Raw genomic sequence first — 18,282 nt, 5'->3', positions numbered from 1 at the left:
AGCAGCTGAAAGTGCTCTGGTCTCACTGGCAAAACAGTGTGCTCAGGATGGTCATTGTTCTGTCCAGAGCTGCTCCCCACGCTGAAGATCTCCATAGCAGGTGATCCCAGAGGACGGTGATCCCACAACTGACACAGACATATAGGGTTATTTGTCACCAGTCATCTGTGCTTCTCCAGTTCAGTAGCCTTCTCAGTAGCAGCGCATCTTTTGTCTTGGAAAAGAATCCACCCACCTCACGTTAGGTTTCCTATCTGCCTGCTCCAAAGAGAAACCTTACATATGTGCCTGAGTAGGGATAACTAGGCAGAGCTGTCTTTCTAATCTGTTTCTTGTTTGTTTCTTAGGCCTCCTCTTATTTCTGCTGGGAATGGGAATCAACATTCACAGTGATCTCCTGTTGCGCCAGCTGAGAAAACCCGGGGAAGTCACTTACAAGATTCCTCAAGGTATATTCTTATCCTGCACCTCCTTGTAGAAGGTAGGGTAGCAGAACAGATAATGTTTTCTGACTGAATTTACAGCAAAGTGGCAATAATACCAGGGATGCCAGTATCGCACAGGTACTCGGTTCAGCTGCCCCTCTGAGCTGCAGGGACTAGCGTGAGCTGGCCACACGAGAAGCGATAAGAGTATCTGGGAAACATGAGCTGCGAGGAGAGGTTTTAGAAAATGGGCTGGGTAATTCAGAGAAAATTTAAGTGGGACATAGGAAGAGGATTTTAGTAAAAGGCAGCTGCAAAGAAGGAACTGTTTTTTCCATGCCTGGGAAGAAGTAGTGGACTTCTTACACTGCAAAAGGGAGATTCACAGTGTAAAATTTTGGGGAAAAAATAACACCAAGGATGCAAGGTGCAGAATTTCCTTTCTGTCTCCTTCAAGGTGGGGCTTGGTGAGGAAGAGTGGCTGTGGGACAGAGCAGTGAACCAGGATATGTCTAGCTCTGTAGAGCAATATGGATGGGGATCCAGGAGTTTCCTGGTTTTGGTGTTGACTCCTCCTGCTGGCTTGTTACAGATGGTAATATCTCTCCCCCAGAGTTTCTCACCTCCAATACTTACTTGCTTCTTGTAGATGTGATTAGCTAAGATGCAAAACTAAGATCCAGATTTTGCATTCTCCAAAGGTAGTGGAGTTGCAAAATGTTTTTTTAGAGCCTGAAGAGAATTGGCTAATGTTAATAATTTTGACTTAAATCTAATAATGGGCTTTCTTAAGTCATTTTCCAAATGAAAATAAATGGTTGTGAAAGCACTGGGAGCCTCTGAGTTAGAATCACCTTGTACTCTTGTACAAGAATCTTGTACAAGATCCTCCTCGAACTTTGGCATGGCTCCACTGGCTTCAGGGCAGTGAGTTTAGGTTGCTGTTACGGGCTCTGAATAAGAAAGGTAGCGTATTCTCCTGCTGACTTTATGGGAAAGAACTTTCCATGTGCATGAGATGACTGTAGAAATTACATATCTTGTCTGTCGATGCAGGGGGACTGTTCACCTATGTTTCTGGAGCCAACTACTTTGGAGAAATTGTGGAATGGTTTGGTTTTGCCATAGCAACCTGGTCCCTACCAGCCTTCGCCTTTGCATTTTTCACTCTTTGCTGCATTGGGCCACGTGCTTATCACCATCACAGGTATCAAACTGTTTCTTGCCATATGCTGCTGTTTGCCCTTGGAGTGCAGTTTGCAAAATGCCAGGAAGGGGTAGAGGAGCAGGGTCAGGATTCAAGACAAAATGGAAATTGAATACTATGTACAAGAAGTTTATCGGCTTATTTGTGACTGGGTGAAAGTAAGGCAGTCAGCTGGACGCCCTGTTGAGTCAAGCGGGCCTGACAGTCATTTAGTCCAACATGAGTTACATCATTGCTTCCGCCATGTTAAAGCCTCTTTTTATTGAGTTTTGTAAAGGTGAACCTTTCCTAAGGGTTCCCTTGCAACTCTGCAGTGCTTTGGAGTAGATATGGTCCCCTGCTCCAAATTCCTGAAGTTTCTACTTTAGGTCTGTTAGAACCTTAACAGTATTATCAGCTTTCATTTAATTAAATAACCTGGTGCAAATAGTTTCGTAATGCTCTTTTGCAGAGTAACACACAGAAGTTACAAAGCAAGGCAGTTTGGAGGAGTTTTAAGGTTCCTCTGCTGAGCTGTAATTGAAACTGTGCAGTTTCCTTGTATGTATGCAGGTTCACTCTCTTGCTTATTTTCTTTCAGGTACTATCTCAAGACATTTACGGACTATCCAAAATCAAGGAAAGCCTTGATTCCTTTTGTTTTTTAATGATTGAAATATGGACTCTGTGTTCTGTTTTTATAGGGCTTTTTTCAATTCCTAGTTTTAATGTTAGGTCTGACTATAATTGATTGTACAAATGATAACCTGGGGTTGTAAGAGACAAGAAGGTAATTTGGAACTGAAGTTCTTGTTTTTAATTACAGGGGAAATTGCAGATAGTTGTGGGCAAAGGGACTACCCAAACGACACATTTGCTTGTCAGTGGAGTTCTACCTATGAAAAATGGATATGTAACTGCACTGACATCAGAGAAAAAGCATTGGCTAAAAAGTGATGCAGAAAAGTAGAAAGTAAGCCCATGACTTCAGAGAAAGTCTTCAGCAGTGACTCCAATTTATAGCACTTCTGCAGCTGCTTCTTCCTGCTTCCATGCCACAGCACACATGCCCTCGCTCTGCTGGCACTGCCCTAGGTGTTGCCACACTTTAAAGGGGAGTAGAGGTCTCCTTGGCCAGGAAAATAGATCAGCCCATTATTTTTCATCTAAAAGCCAGCTTAGCTCCCAGAACCATAATGCAACAAGAGGATACTTGTGCTGGCACAAGGCTGGGAGCAGTGTGCCATGTCAAAGAGGCGATGCGAAGTACGTGGAGATGGAAGTATCTTAAGCTGGCACTCACAAGCACAGTACCTGTGTTCCTTCCTTAAGCAGTACTCTCCTCACTGTCAGATGATTAATCTTCAGCCAACAGGGTTTTTTTAAAATGTACTTTGTTAAAGCAATTGCAGTTCCATTAGGATTTTTTTTTCTCTTGCAAATCCAGGGCTCTTTTCAGAATAAAAATTTGTCCACTCAAAAACACTCAATTGTTATTCATAAAAAGACTTGAGATGATGATGTGTGACAAAAACTACAACAAATAAAAAGCTCTGTGTTGACGAAAATGTTCTCCAACGCTGGCAGTACATTTTGTCTATGGCGAACATTTTCAGATACTCGTATTAGGTATACAGAGATACTATTGAATTTTCACAAAAACACAAGATGTCTCTTCTTAATTTCAGAATATAGTTGGGAATTTTCCCAAAAGTGTCATTAACTCAGATTAGGAAGAGATGTCCCCACAGATGCTGATAGTTGTAGTTACCCTTTAGAGCATAAAATCCTGCTAATAATTATGCTGAGTAGCTGGAAAGAAAAAGACCAGACCACACATACTGAACATACTACCTGCTGCTAGAGTGACTTGACTGACTGTACACAATTTTCTCCTGAACATAATAAAACTTTTGTAAAACACAGAGCTGTGCTAGCCTATAACTTACTGTTTGCAGAAACAAGCCTCTGTGACATTGCTTACCAAGTCCTGCTCCCGCTGGCTTCTTCCTTCTGGGCAAAGTTCTTTGCTCATAATTATTAATTGTCTTTATTACCGTCAAGCAGAGCAGGCAGCTGAGGCTGGGTCCCATCGCACTAGTCCCTGCACGGTGCACAGGAAGGCTGGACCCTTTGCCATGTGTAGGCAAAGGATGAAATAAGGCACAAGCAGAGCTCTTGTTGCATGAGCCGTGAATGTCACATCAGCGCCACAAACGTATTTTCCTTTCCTTTCCTTATTCAAATCCTCCATGTGGAAACACGCTGGGAAGGGGATTGCTGGGTGTGAAGTCAGGGACAGGAAGGCTGGAGGCGACGAGGATGCCAGGCGGGAGCGGAAGCCAAGCGTGAGCAGCAGCCATGCTCCCCAGAGCTCCCCGCCTCAGCAGTCCCTCCTTGATGATTCCTCCTTGTGCTTTTTGCCTCCAAAGCCTTGCAAGTGATGAGAGAGCACATGGCCCGTGAGTGCCAGTGTCCCTAGCTGCTGCCTCCTCTATCTACCCCTGAGCCAGGGAGAGAGCAAGGACCAAGCTCTACCTCACGCTTTGGACCAGAACGGGTCTTGTGCAGACTTCTCTGTCCCTCCCACCTACCCCACCCTGACAGAACAGGACTATTCCATGCATTTATTTTGTCTTGCTTAACATTTGCACCAGATGGACCGTTATTGCCACTGTCGGTCCCAGGCCCAGATATCCACTGCAAGGAGCCAGGATCAGGGTGGGAGAACTGGTGCTGGCCCAAGGCAGGAGATGGCCTGCCTGCAGGCCGGGGGTCCCCGCAGCCTGGCACCCCTGCACCGGCCAAGAGCAGGGTGCCTCGAGGTGCTGGATGCCTTGCAACAGCAACTCCATCCTGTCTGTCCGGGGCCTTGGATATGTCACGTGGAAAAGGGCTGCAGGCAGGAAAGGAGCACGTCTTCCTTCTGTCCTCTCCCGTGGCATTTTTGTAGAGCAGGAGGGACATACGTGCGCTTCAAGCCCCCTACAAGCAACGATTGCAGTTAATTGTGATGGAGAGGAGACACGGGCTCTTCCCACGTCGAGCTCCTCCGTGGGGCTGGTGGCTGCTTGCCCTCCCTGCAGGGACACCAGCCTGGCCCACTGAGCACATGAGTGCCCCAGGGCAGCACAGCTGGGGCCACCATGCTCCTGAGAAATTTCTTTCATCATCCCTTATTTTTATAAGGAAAAATATATTCCCCTTGTCTCTGGGAGAAAAACCACAGCAGATATTTTCATATCCCTCTGCTCAAGCCTCTGGAACCTAAGTATACATATGATTTCAGAGTTGCCTGTAAAGTGTTTTGAAAAGCAGCACTTTTCTGACTTTCTTTGCAACGTCCTTTTCTTCTGCCAAAAGCTAACAGAAGTGTCCTCTGCTGGTAAGGATTTAAAATAATAGCTCATTCCTTTTCTCTCTCTTTTGCAATACTGTTTTTCTGTTTGGTTTCCTCCCATCATTCACATTTTAGTTTTCATTTATCTTTGAGGAACATTTACGTTTGGGAATGAGGAACATTTATGTTCCCCTGGAGAGGGCCTTCCTCAGGACAGCTCTGGGTGTTGCAGCTCTGCTAGAAAGACCTCTCTTACGTGGAGCTGATAACCCAGCCTTCATACCCCCTGGCAGCCTGCTGAGAAAATTAATCCTTTATCCCAAGGACTCTTGTTAATTTAATTATTTTTGTATTGTTGGAGTGCTTTTTTCAAAAGCTGACTTTCCGAAACATGTGCTATACTGCTGTGGTAACACACAAATGGCTTAATCATGCATCTGACAGTTCCTTCTGTGAAACGGGTTTTCTGCACCTAAGTGATCAGACAGACCACTTATTGATGCCAGAATTTGGATATCTAATCTCTTCTGACAACTGAAAACAGAATGAAACGCTGTTCACTGGGAGGCAAAGAGGAGAACAATGGCACTTGCCAGCCTTCATTCCCATCTCTGTGTGCCACACACGCTTCAGCCTTCGCCTGGCTTCAGTCCATGCTTCAGAGAGGTCACTCAAGACAATAGAAAACTGGCTCCAGGCAATGTAGGGCATTTGTAGTAATTGTTTTAAAGTACATATTTTACATAATATATTTACACAAAAGGAAAAAAAAACCCAATTTTGGCCCTTGAGTGACTGTCTTTAGGAAAAGCACTCATTTGGGAGCTGCACTCCTGCTCCCATTACTCTCCTGGAACATGAAGCCTCTTACGTTTGACCAGAAGGTCTGAACGCCAAACCATGGTGTGTCCTGGAACCACAAATACTGAGGAACTCTCTCTAGGTAGGTATAGTGCTCTAATGGCTTGGGCTCAAAAATATCTGTTTTGTACCCTTGACAGTGTCACTGCTTGACTGATGAACCTCAACGAGTTACTCACTACTTCTGAGGTTGTTTTCTTTTCTATTGCTTGACTCTGGAAGTGGTCTTGAAGGCCAGGATTTGTTTGCGTAGTGCTTGGCAAAGCAGTCCCAAACTCAGCTGAGGCCCGTAGATACTGATATAACACAAACAAGATACAGCCTGTTGCATATTCTTGGGAGACAGAGTTGTTATAACATTGTAAAATATTCTAAAGACATGTAAGATTTCCAAATGCACTAAAATGCATCTTAAGGAGGTATTTCTGTGATATTTCATCACAGAAAAAGGCTAACACATGTCACCCATTGAACCTTAGGATCGTTTGCTGATAGCAGAGGGATTGCCTGCTTGTATTTGATTCACTTGCCAAATTAAGAAAATCTTTTTTAAGGCAAATCAGCACAGGGTCTCATTTAAACACAAGCATAGTCCTGGAAGCCTTGTATCCTCTCTTCTGCTACCTCTGGGGTCCTCCTGAACTGGTGTAATTTCTCAGAGGAGGCTTTTTTAGAGATGTCTCCTCCCAAACACAAACACTGCTGTCCCTGCATGAGTAATGATGTGATCTAGGAAACACAAACGTCAGACACTAATTCAGGGCCAGGGCCTGCTGGTTCCTCGTGAGTACTACTATAGTCTGTGAGTAAAGGCATTGATGGCCATGGAGCCACTCAAGAATACGCTATTATTTACTGCAAACAGAGGTAGCAAGTTTGATCTCTGTGAGAGCAAAGTCGGTGGGAAGACACCAACAAGTGCGTAACGGTAACACCTGGAAAAGTAGGAAGGAAGACGTTCAGGTCTGGTTCTCGTTTATGTTCCCACAAGTCACAAGTGCTGTTAAGTCTAAAAGGCAAAAGAAAAGGACACAGTTTTCAGAAGTTCATTAAGTCAGTTCCTTTGCATATTCAGAAGAGAACAGACTGAGTTTAGCTGAAGCAATGTTTGGAATAATCCCACCACCACGCCTTTCAGCTAGCTGCTGAAGCCTCTCCCCGCCACCAGGATCAGTGGAGACATTGGCTCCTCCAGGCAGCAGAGGAGACAGGGACGCTAGAAGTACACCCCACTGAGTCCACATCCATCCATTAACGGCAAAACACATTGCTTATGGCCAGGCAGGAGACAGCTGGGTTTGGGCACTCTGACCTGCGGTGTCATTCCCAGAAGATGAGTTATCCTATTTGAACACTTCTCCTATCAGCTCCAGCATCAAGGGTGCCTGGCAGGTTGCTTTCCAGTCTACGTGCCTACTTTTCCCCAGTTTGCCATGTGAAATTACACGTAATATTGTCACAGCCACACTTCCCTACTATACCAAACACACCATGCCTGTTCGGGCTGAATTTCTTTCACCCTGCAGTGTTGCTGCCATAAGGAAAGGCCCTTCAACATGTGGGGATGTGTTGCATTTTTACGCTGTGTGGTAAAAGATGAGGAGACTGCAGAAGGGTTCATTTTAATGGGTTCACAGCAGAGTTACTTGGGCCTGAACTGAGTCTGGGTGGAGTTTCCCCTGCCCAGCTGAGTGGTGAGAGGGGGAGCAGCTCCATGAGGCCCTGGTGCCCCCATGCTGTGCCCAACACCCCTTGGGAGCTGGCCATGGGTTCCCTCTGCCCACAGGGCACTATCACACCTGTGAAGGGGAACTCAGTTCTCTGGCAACCCCGAGAGAGTCCTCCTCCTCCTCCTCCTCACCTTCCTCATCCTCCCTAATAGAGTACAGCCGCAGTTTGGGATGTTATACCAGAGCAAAGACCTCCTTGCCCAGTGCGGCCAGGTATATGCACACAGCCCTGAGGGAATCTGTTTTCTGCGATGGAAACTTCTGAGATGTCTCCTGTCTTCCCAGGAAAGCAAGCAGCTTGCAGATGATTTGGAAATCTGCCTTTGCCCAAATAGTATCTCTGCCATTTGACCAGAAATCTGTGTTTCAGATCTCCACAGGAACAGAAAACCTGTCCTTTCACCAACTGCAAACTTGGAAGGCATTCAAATAGAGGAAACCAAGAAAATGTTGTTCATAGTGGATTTCTAGAGATGTGGAAAGCTGGCTCTGGCAGGCCTACAGACTATTTTAAAATATACAGACTATTTAAAATATAATTTAAAATATCCAGCAAACATCACTCGGGATAAAAAGCTGGTTTAGAGGAATTAAAATACATTTCTATCAATGGAGCTTCCTGATCTAAATCCTCTTTTCCCTCTGCTGGGAATTTAGAACTGGCACTCTGGTAGTAAATAGGAAAATGTGTATTTCAGCACTGAATGTACTAATCCTGCCTTCTGTGTGGCGGGCTGAAACTTTACCCTTGCGCGTCCTGGCAGCCTCGCGCACCAAGAAATGTTTCTGGGGGTGTTAACTATGTCTAAGTTATAACTAAGCTATGTCAGGTAGTCCTCTTACATGTGATACAACTTTGGCTTCACAGCCAGCAGGCTGGAGCCCAAGCCCAAGCGGTTATTAGTATATTTGTAGACAAAGTCATAAACAGTAAAACATGGTGGCTGTCCCAAAACTGAGATGGACACCCTGGAGCTGTGCTAGTAACACTGGGCTGAACTCAGGCTTGGCAACAGGCGCTTAGCAGCACGTCAAATGGAGCAATAAGGTCTCTCCTCAGCCTCCTTTCCTCCAGACTAAACAACCCCAGGTCCCTCAGCCGCTCCTCATAAGACTTGTGCTCCAGACCCCTCACCAGCTTCATTGCCCTTCTCTGGACATGCTCCAGCACCTCAGCATCCTTCTTGTAGTGAGGGGCCCAAAACTGAACACAGGATTTGAGATGTGGCCTCACCAGGGCCAAGTACAGGCATCACTTCCCTACTCCTGCTGACCACACTATTTCTGAAACAGGCCAGGACGCTGTTGGCCTTCTTGGCCACCTGGGCACAACTGCTGGCTCATATTCAGCTGGCTGTTGGCCCCCACATCCTTTTCCACCAGGCAGCTTTGCAGCCCCTCTTCCCCAAGCCTGTAGCATTGCATGGGGTTGTTGTGACCCAAGTGCAGGACCCGGCACTTGGCCTTGTTGAATCTCATACAGTTGGCCTCGGCCCATCGATCCAGCCTGTCCAGATCCCTCTGTACAACCTTCCTGCCCTCAAGCGCATCAACATTCCCAACCCAGCTTGGTGTCGTCTGCAAACTTACTGAGAGTGTGCTCGATCCCCTCATCCAGATCATCAATAAAGATATTGGACAAGACCGGCCCCAGAACCGAGCCCTGGGGAACACCACTTGTGACTGGCTGACACCTGGATTTATCTCCATTGACCACAACTCTTTGGGCCTGGCCATCCAGCCAGTTTTTCACCCAGTGAAGAGTACGCCCATCCAATCCATAAGCAGCCAATTTCTCTTCGAGAATGCTGTGGAAAATGGTGTCAAAGGCTTTACCAAAGTCTAGGTAGATCACATCCACAGTCTTTCCCTCATTCACTAAATGGGTCACCTGGTCATAGAAGGAGATCAAGCTGGTCAAGCAGGACCTGCCTTTCATAAACCTGTGCTGACTGATTATCTGGTTGTCCTGTATGTGCCACGTGATGGCACTCAGTGTGATCTGCTCCATAACTTTCCCCAGCACTAAGGTCAGACTGACAGGCCTGCAGTTCCCTGGATCCTCCTTCTGGTCCTTCTTGTAGACGGGCATCACATTTGCTAACTTCCTCCCCGGTAAGCCAGGACTGCTGGTAAATGATGGAAAGTGGCTCAGTGGGCACTTCTGCCAGCCCACTCAGTACCCTTGGGTGGATTCCATCTGGCCCCATAGACTTGCGAGTGTCTAAGTGGTGTAGCAGGTCGCTAACCATTTCCCCTTGGATTATGAGGGCTTCATTCTGCGCCCTGTCCCTGTCTTCCAGCTCAGGGGGCTGGGTACCCGGAGGACAACTGGTTGTACTATTAAAGACTGAGGCAAAGAAGCATTAGGTACCTGTTTAGCTGTTTAGCTTTTCTTCATCCTTTGTCGCTATGTTTCCCCTCACATCCAATGAAGGATGGAGATTCTCCTCAGCCCTCCTTTTGTCGCTGTCGTGGTTTAGCCCCAGTTGGCAACTAAGCCCCACGCAGCCGCTCGCTCACTCCCCCACGGTGGGATGGGCGAGAGAATCCGAAGAGTAAAAGTGAGAAAATTCATGGGTTGAGTGTAATGGTTTCTTGGGAAGACAGACGCCATCACTCCAAACGTCCCTCCACCCCTTCCTTCTTCTTCGTCCCAGCTTTATATACTTGGCATGACGTTGTATGGTAGGGAATATCCCTTTGGCCAGCCTGGGTCAGCTGGACTGTCCATGAGAAGCTGGACTGTCCTTGACTACTTAGCAACAACTCAAAACATCAACACCTTATCAACGTTTTCTCATCCCAAATCCAAAACATATCCTCACACTAGCTTCTGTGAAGAAAATTAAGTCTACCCTGGCTGAAACCAGGACAGTCGTTAATGAATTTATAGAAACATTTTTTTTTGTCTTTTATGGCAGCAGCCAGATTAAATTCTAGTTGGGCTTTGGCCCTTCTAATTTTCTCCCTGCATAACCTTACCTTGGGTCTGTGTCAGCAAGTCCAGTGTCACCCTTCAAACCCCACCTGAACTGGCAGTCCCTGAGCTGTGGCTTGGCTCTGTGGGGTCAATGCCCTGCCATCTCTTGCCATACCTCTTGGGCTTTTCCTCTGCTGCCTTAAAATGTATCTCTGCATTTGCCCTCCATTTGGATGATTTGAGCTTCAGGCTCTCTGGGATGCTGCATGGGATTTTTCCACCCTGGGAGATGCAAGCCTGTACCCTGTGTACTTCTGTTATGCCCCTATCCAGAGTGCAGCCTACAATCCCAGGTGGCGAATATAAGCTTGGTGAGCGTGTTTTGAGTGGAGGAAAGAAAATTAATGGAGTTCCCTGCTCTAAAAGCAAGTGAAGTTGGAAAAGACCAGAAAAGAGCTGAATTTCCACCCTTGAGCAGGTCATGGAGGAGGCGAACACAGGGACGACTTCTTTGTACCCCCTGGGAGGGACAAAAGGATTGGCTCCTGCATTAGGGCAGGGGGTCTGTAGTGGGATCAGCTTACTTGGGAATTCAGACCAGGTCAGATGAGAAGCTCCACATAAGGTTCAATTACAGTAAGAAACAGGAAAGCTACATATGCATGGCTGGGAAGGTCACTGGGGACTTTGAAGAGGGAGTTCAGGATGGCATGAAGGCAACGGTGGGACCAGTGCCCCTGCCTAGAGAAGTCACCCCCAGACTGAGCTCTTCAGGCTAAGGATGAAGAAGCCCATCTAACATCAGCTCTGATGGGTAGCAGTGGACACCCCCGCGTGTTCAGGGCGTCATCCTTGCTCTAAGCACGGTGTTATGTTCCCTGAAGCGGGGTGATGCTAGTGGCCGATGATGGCCTGTTAGTCCCCCAGGACTCTCTGTTGGCCAGGGCTCTGTTTAGACCCAGCCTATCTATGACTTATCCCAAACTGGATGAATGACTCCTAACTAGAAAGGCTACCAAGAGTTTACTAATTAGCCTTCCTTTGTAAGATAAGGTGGGTTCTGATGCTGGACCGAATTTACCCATTTGTCTAAATTTCTTCCGTTCTTGCAATCCAGACATCATCTGGTTATATCTAACAAATCATTATCATTAATTTGCAACCAATATTCAGTGAAACCAATCCACACCTTCTGCCCAGGCCCTGGCTTTACAGGGCAGCCAGTGCCATAGCACTGTGTTTCCTGAGTTTTTCTAGCTGTCAGCACATCTTGTCTGAGGTCTACTGACACTGCGTCACTGCTGTGGCTCAGAGGACTTGACGAGCTCTTCACCAGCCCCAGCCATCCCTGCTCCCCTGGGTGAAGCAGCGACTGGGAACTGAGTAAACTGGAATTTGAGTAAATCAAAGAAATGTTTTTGATTATGCCAGACGCCCTGCGCAATTAGTGCGTTACAGAGAGGGAAAGATCTTAACCGCAGCAGCGGGTCTGCCTGGCCATCCCCCAAGAGGGTAGCGAGCATGTGGCAGTTTCTGACGAGAGCACCATGCTTCCTCTACCCAACACACTTTTGTTTGGGGTTTTCTGCCATGCTGAAACTCTGAGAGGAAGAACAGCCAAGGAGGGATGACTCACAGCCATGCTGGAGACAGGGTGATGACTCAGAGGTGGAGCTGGCTCACAGGCCCACTGCAGCCTTATACCATAGTGCTGGCATGGTTGACTCGGGCAGCCGGTGGGGCTGGAGAGGCCTCCAGCACGCTCTCCTCACTAGCAACCCCAACAAAGGATGCAGTGACTTCTTCTTGGCACCTTTTAGCATATTCTCTGCCAAAAAATGTCTCCATTGTTCACCTGCTTCCATCTGACTTAATCTTCCCTCAACATGAGTGACCAGGCTTAGTCACAGGATTGCAGGTGAGGGCTTAACCTCTGCCTCTGTGCAACAGCACCAAAGCCTACTGCAAAAGCCTGGCCTGACACATCTGACAACTATATTTAACTTGTTTCATGTCTGTATCACTCTGGGGACTCATCATAGCCCTGTGGTTGATTAATGCACCGTGATGACCATCCATGACATCTGCTCAAAGGATCTCTGTGAGACTTGGAAGGACCTCCTGTGGAGGCTTCATCCAGGCTGGAGAATGGCTCAGCTTTAGCAGCTGATCCTTGCAAGAAGCAGCTCCTGGTACCACCTTCGAGCCAGAGCTGTCACAAGGAAGCCGTTGTGATAGCCAGGTGCATGCTCACTCTCCTGAGGTGGATGCAATGCCCTTTCCGTCCTGGTAGAGACAGTCCTTCTGTATGAAAACATGTCACCCAGCTGCTATCATGGGAAATGGCAGGAAAGGCTGAGAAACATATTCAGAAGAGCTCAAAGAGTAAAGCAGACTCCTTCCCCTGGAAAAAATGTATGCACCTAAGATAGCACATGGATTTATTTCCTCCCCTCTTTCTTGAGTTGAGGAAGGTAACAGAAGCAATGATATATTATCCTGAGTGGAAATGATGAAAGCAAAGGTGTTTTGGGCCTGTTGCTCTCTGAGGAGCAAGGAGTGAAGAAGGCAGGTGGCTGGAGGAGCAGCTCATCAATAGTACCTTGCCTGAGTTGGGCCAAGCACTGTGTGTCACCTGCACTTGATGCTGGGTTTGAAACTCTTTGGTATTGTCTTTTATTTCTCTTCACTGGAAGGATTTCTCAATTGCAGCAAAGTGTGTTTTGGTGATGTTTTTATTCCTCAGACTGTGGAGATGTTGACAGTCTGACTTCCTACCAACTGCAATGCTGCAATTGCTTAATGCAGAGTGTTGTCATGTTACTAATTTCTCAGACAGAGCATTACAAGTTTCTAACCTCTCATTCAAATGATTTGATGACAGTATCATTCATGTTTTATTGCTATAGCCTTAAACATCAGATGCTGCACAAGTTTCAGTCCAAGGAGCCTAAAACCCCATTTACTTCAATAGAATTACCATGACTAATTTGTGTCTTTTCATTTGCGAATGTGTTCACAGATGTAGGGAATTAACTATTTTCAGATAAAATTACTTATTACCAGCAAATGAGTATTATTTTGACTTGCAATAACAGTTGCTAATAATGCAAGATGGGGAGGGAGAGGAACACGTGTCTGTACCAGCTGTTGTTTCACTCTTATCCAAAGAGCACAAAGAAGTTGTTGGCAGTCATCACAAAAAGATTTTCTTTCTTCCTCTTCAAGCACAAGTATAGCAGCTGTCGCCTCTGGCAATGCACGTTTTTCCCTATTGATGCTCATTCCATGCAGAATTGTGTAACAGATCAAATGAAAAAAAATCCAAAATGGTGAAAGTTGTGCAATGAATCGAACGCGTTTCCCATGGGTGGCACCCAAATAAGAAAGAATAACCTGTCCCTGTGTAGATATTATGGCCCTGAAACCAGACCTGTCCCTTTCACTAACCTAGGGAGAAGGGCAGCCGCAGCAGAAACTATCACAGCCTGTCACTTGCCAGGGCACTGCCTCAGGTTCCTACAAGTCCTTTTCTGTTGCTGTATCAACAGCTGTGCTCCTTCTCCCGCTTGGCAGCAAGTTGCTTTCTTGATAGAACCTTTATTTATTTGTTCTACATTGAGCTGTGAGAAAAATGCCCACCCTGTGACAATTAAACGGCATGGCGGGGCTCCCCTGCGCACGGCTGCTCTCCTGCTCTGCTCTCTGCTGCTGGCAGACACTTGCAAGCTCTGTCTGGTTCAGAAATATGACATGTCCTTACTTGAGCTGACAAAGTAGATGGAAATACATAATTTTGGTGGTTCACACACCTTTGTGTTACAACTGTTCAGTGTCATGGTCAGAAGAACAGTTTTCTCAGGGGAAGCTCTGTCAAGGCAGCCTGGGTAGTACAGCAACCAGCAACCCATATAGTGCTAGCCCTACGGGGCAGCTAAACCTTTGCTGAGCAAACCCAGTCCCTATTACTATGTATCACAGAATAAAAAATCACCTTCTCAGCACAGGCAACCCCCGAGTTCTGATTTTTCTTCATTTTTTTGCAGCCAAGCTGCTCAGTTACTGTCTTCAGCATTACACCTGATTTCCTGCAGTTAGCTGTGGGGTTTTAACACCGTATGTAACCTCCACAGTTTGGGTCCCTGTTTCTCTCCTTTTCTTTCTGACAACCTCACCTTTGTCCCTCTGTCTGTCTCACTGGTACATTGCACTATATCCTGCTCCTGTCCAAAAAGGCTTCAGGCTGAGGTGAAACAATTTGCATCAGCTCACTGCAAAATAGTCTTAAAAAGATTGACTAGTGTTAAGGACTTTGAATTCCCTTATTATACAGCAGGTTAACCACAACAGAACTCTTAAGCACGTAATTCTAAGTGTATGCCCAGGGCTCAAGTGTATCAATCTGCAGGCTTATGTTTCTTGAGTTACAGCAGTACTTTTTTTTGGCAGACCTAATGGGCAACACAGTCAAAAGCAAATGCTAGACCTAATGCTCCTTCCCAGGGAGCTGGTTTCAATTAATAAAGCGGAAGATGCAGGGCAGCTAGAATCTATCATGTATGCAAGGAGCTAAAACAATCTGTGATACTTTGGGACAAACCACATTCACTCAGAAGGGCAGGAGGAGGACTCCCACGGTTTAATTCCAGCTGAAGTGAGAGGTACTCAGCTAGCGTGCATACTACAGCAGCATTAATTTGTCATTCGATCATGTCAAAAGTCATGATCTGGATGTGGAAATGACTACATAAAATCTAGTGATTTGTTCTCATGCCGGAAGAGGGATTAGAGTACTGAATTAGCCTCTTAGAGCTTGAAAAAATCTATGCATCTTAATTCCCCAAAGCCAGGGCCAAGTCACAGTGATTATTTTTAGGTAGAATTCCTGGTTGAAATCAAGGGCGAATGTGAACTAGAAGTCAATGGTGCCATCTGGCCCTTCGGTAGGTCCTTGTATGCTGTTAGCTTCGCAAAATCCAAGGAAGGTAATGTTAACCACCCAGCACGAGCAGCTGCTGCTGGAGCTGTTCCTTGACGGAAGTGCTGCTCAGCCAGGGGCCAGCAATTCCTCCAAAGTATATTTAAGTTATAAGTATAATTTTCTGAGCATATTTCTTAAGAGACAGAAGCTACTGGTATGAATAAATACACAGATCCACCTGCTATCCACTTCGAAAGCTGGTCTACTTGAACAAGTGGTGTCAGGAACTGGGATACCTGGCTAATGTTTTTGGCTCAGTGTTTGATCCGTTGCATGAATTGTGGCAAGGCATTTCTCATTATAGTTGTTCCCCTTCCGGTTTGTCAAGTTGCAAGCACTTTGTGAGACAGGCTGAGTATAATCCTGTCTTTATATGAAGCCTAATGAAACAGGACTCTTACCTCAGCCTGTGCAGTTAGACCAAACTTGTTGAACTTAGGTTTTTAGCTAGGTACATTAAAAAAAACCCCACAAACAGGGCTCAGCAGCAGCAGAGGCAGGGGCATGTTGAAGTGGCTGGGAGACTGCAAAAGAAATGTAGGATCTCCTCTAGGACTGCAGGACAAGTCAGTTAGCGAAACCCAGCAAAGATTGCTTCCCATGAGAGACCAGAGTCTTCTCACTGACTGGTGCTGGCTGGCTTAGACACTACTGTAATATAAATGATTGTAAGTGAAATCACACAACTTGCTCACAACCAGTTATGGATCACACAGCCAGTGATATGTGTAACAGGACTGTACTGGCTTTTCTTCCTTGCTCTGGAAAGCCCTGCTAGCCTTTAAACGCTCAGTCCTTTTCCAAATCCTATGAAATTCTGGATGGAAATAACCCCCCATGGGACGAAGCCAAATACCATGCAGGTACCTGGCAGCAGGGTGCCAGGCATGGCGTTGCAGCGTGGCCGGTCCCACGCAGACGTGCTGCATGTGGTGGCACCCAGGAGGAGGAGCTGGCTCCGCTGGAGGCACTGGTGGTGAGGAGGCAGCACCCTGCCCTGCGTCCCTACTGAGCTATTAAAGTAATTCTTAGATTCATCTGCTGTTTGAAGCTGGCAGTGCAAGGAGAGGGCAAAGAAACAAGAAAATAAGTGACTGTTTTGTCAGCATTTTTTCAGGGACGCCCCATGATTTTCCCACTGTCTGATGCTGACATCCATACAACCTAGGGCAGAGGTGTTTGCTAGCAGAAGAGAGGGAATAGTAAATATACCTGTTTGTTTCCTCACTTAAAAGAAGTGTTTTCTGACAATCAGCAAAAGGAACAGCAACACAAGTTGGCAAAAAAACTCATTTTAAATGCTCCTTGTAGGATATCAGCATCCGTTTTGTTCCTGAAAGCTGCACTGACTTGTTTAATTAGCACGGTACAAGCTGCTGGTGTAGTTTCTAGTGGAGACAGGGAGATGATCCAGCTGATCCCTGCCTCAGGTGATGTGTTTCAACAGCGTTGGTGCTACATACAAGCTGAGGCTCTCTTGCAGGGAAGAGACCCCTCCCCAGAAAGCCCCCAGGGGCCTCAGGCAAAGCAGCAAACTCTGGGGCAGGTCATGCAGTGTTACCCATCCCAGCCGTGCCAGGGACATGATCCCAGCACAAGCCAAGCCAGGGACGCAGGCGGGGCAGCCAGGCAGGAGGGCGAAGCCTGGGGGCTAACCTCCGCAGCCCCCCTCGGAGCCTGGCTGGGCACTGCCCTGTGCCTGAGGCTGCCCGGGGAGACCCTCAGGCTGGTGGCTCTCAGTTCATTTCCATTATGCCACTTCCAGAAAAATATTTTCTAGCTTTGCAATGGTGGAGTAGGAGAAGCCAAAAGGGCTATTTATTCACGGTGACTCTTTGTTCCAGCAGCTAATAAGCAGATTCAGCAGACTGAGTGATGTCTCCTCCTCTAAATTGCTCACACCAGAGGTCACAGTGGCTCTTTCAAGGGCACCGGCTTTGTGTTAGCTGTCTCTGTATGCAAGAGGATGGATAACCTTTATTTTTCAGTACTCCTGGGTCAATCCCAACAAGGCGCTGATCACTTTCTGCAAGGTGCCAAGCACCCATTGACAAATGAGGTATCTTAGCACCTCTCAGGAGGTGATCAGCATCTGGCAGAATAAAAGGCTGCAGGGCTAGCTACCCAGACAGCCCACACAGCAATAAATTAGGCATAGCTGTTGCTGTGCTGGCAAATTATTAGTCGCTCATGCTCAGCAGTGCTTGTCACATAGCTGGGCACATTGACAATAAACCGTACCTGCACAGGGAAATGACTCTTTCTCTCAAATGTTTTCAAGAGCCAGTCTGTTGCAGATGGTTTGAGGAAACACGGATATCCTGCGCTCCCCTGCACATGGCCACAAGGAATGTCTATAATTTGCTTTGTCTCCTTAGAGAGGAACTGCTGGATACTGCAGGCTTTTTACAGATCTGTAGTTCACAGTCATTTCAACATATATGACCACATTTCCTGTAAAAAGAATCTGGTCTGATTTATTTTTCTTTTTCACGTTGTATTTTCTAGCATTCATGTTTTTGCTACATAAGTTTGGATTTGATTGCATCCAAGTTTTCTAGTTTACACCTTTTGGTATTTTGACCTAAGGTCACGCACAGAGACTATAACCACCAAAGAAAATGCCTAATACAAACTGTATTGGCTTGTGTGGCAAGGTTTTGGTAGCAGGGGTGGGGAGGGCTGCAGGGGTGGGTTCTGTGGGAAGCTGCTGGAAGCTTCCCCTGTGTCTGATAGAGCCGGTGCCAGCTGGCTCCAAGATGGACCTGCTGCTGGCCAAGGCTGAGCACATCAGGGACAGCGGGAGGACCTCTGTCCGGGGGAACAACCACGCGCA

At 46.7% G+C, this 18,282-nt stretch overlaps 1 protein-coding gene across 1 annotated transcript; it reads left to right on the top strand.

Annotated features, from left to right (window-relative positions):
* Positions 1-347: 347 nt before the first annotated feature.
* SRD5A2 (steroid-5-alpha-reductase, alpha polypeptide 2 (3-oxo-5 alpha-steroid delta 4-dehydrogenase alpha 2)) lies at positions 348-2,279 on the top strand (the record flags this gene model as incomplete). Its single annotated transcript, XM_010287657.1, has 3 exons — positions 348-449; positions 1,482-1,632; positions 2,213-2,279. Coding segments are annotated over 3 exons (320 nt in total), but the record flags the coding sequence as incomplete, so codon positions are not given.
* Between the last annotated feature and the right edge of the window lie 16,003 nt (positions 2,280-18,282).

The sequence above is a fragment of the Phaethon lepturus genome, unplaced genomic scaffold (assembly GCF_000687285.1).
Source record: "Phaethon lepturus isolate BGI_N335 unplaced genomic scaffold, ASM68728v1 scaffold9835, whole genome shotgun sequence".
NCBI lineage: Eukaryota > Metazoa > Chordata > Aves > Phaethontiformes > Phaethontidae > Phaethon > Phaethon lepturus.
This window is presented reverse-complemented; position numbering and strand designations above follow the sequence as displayed.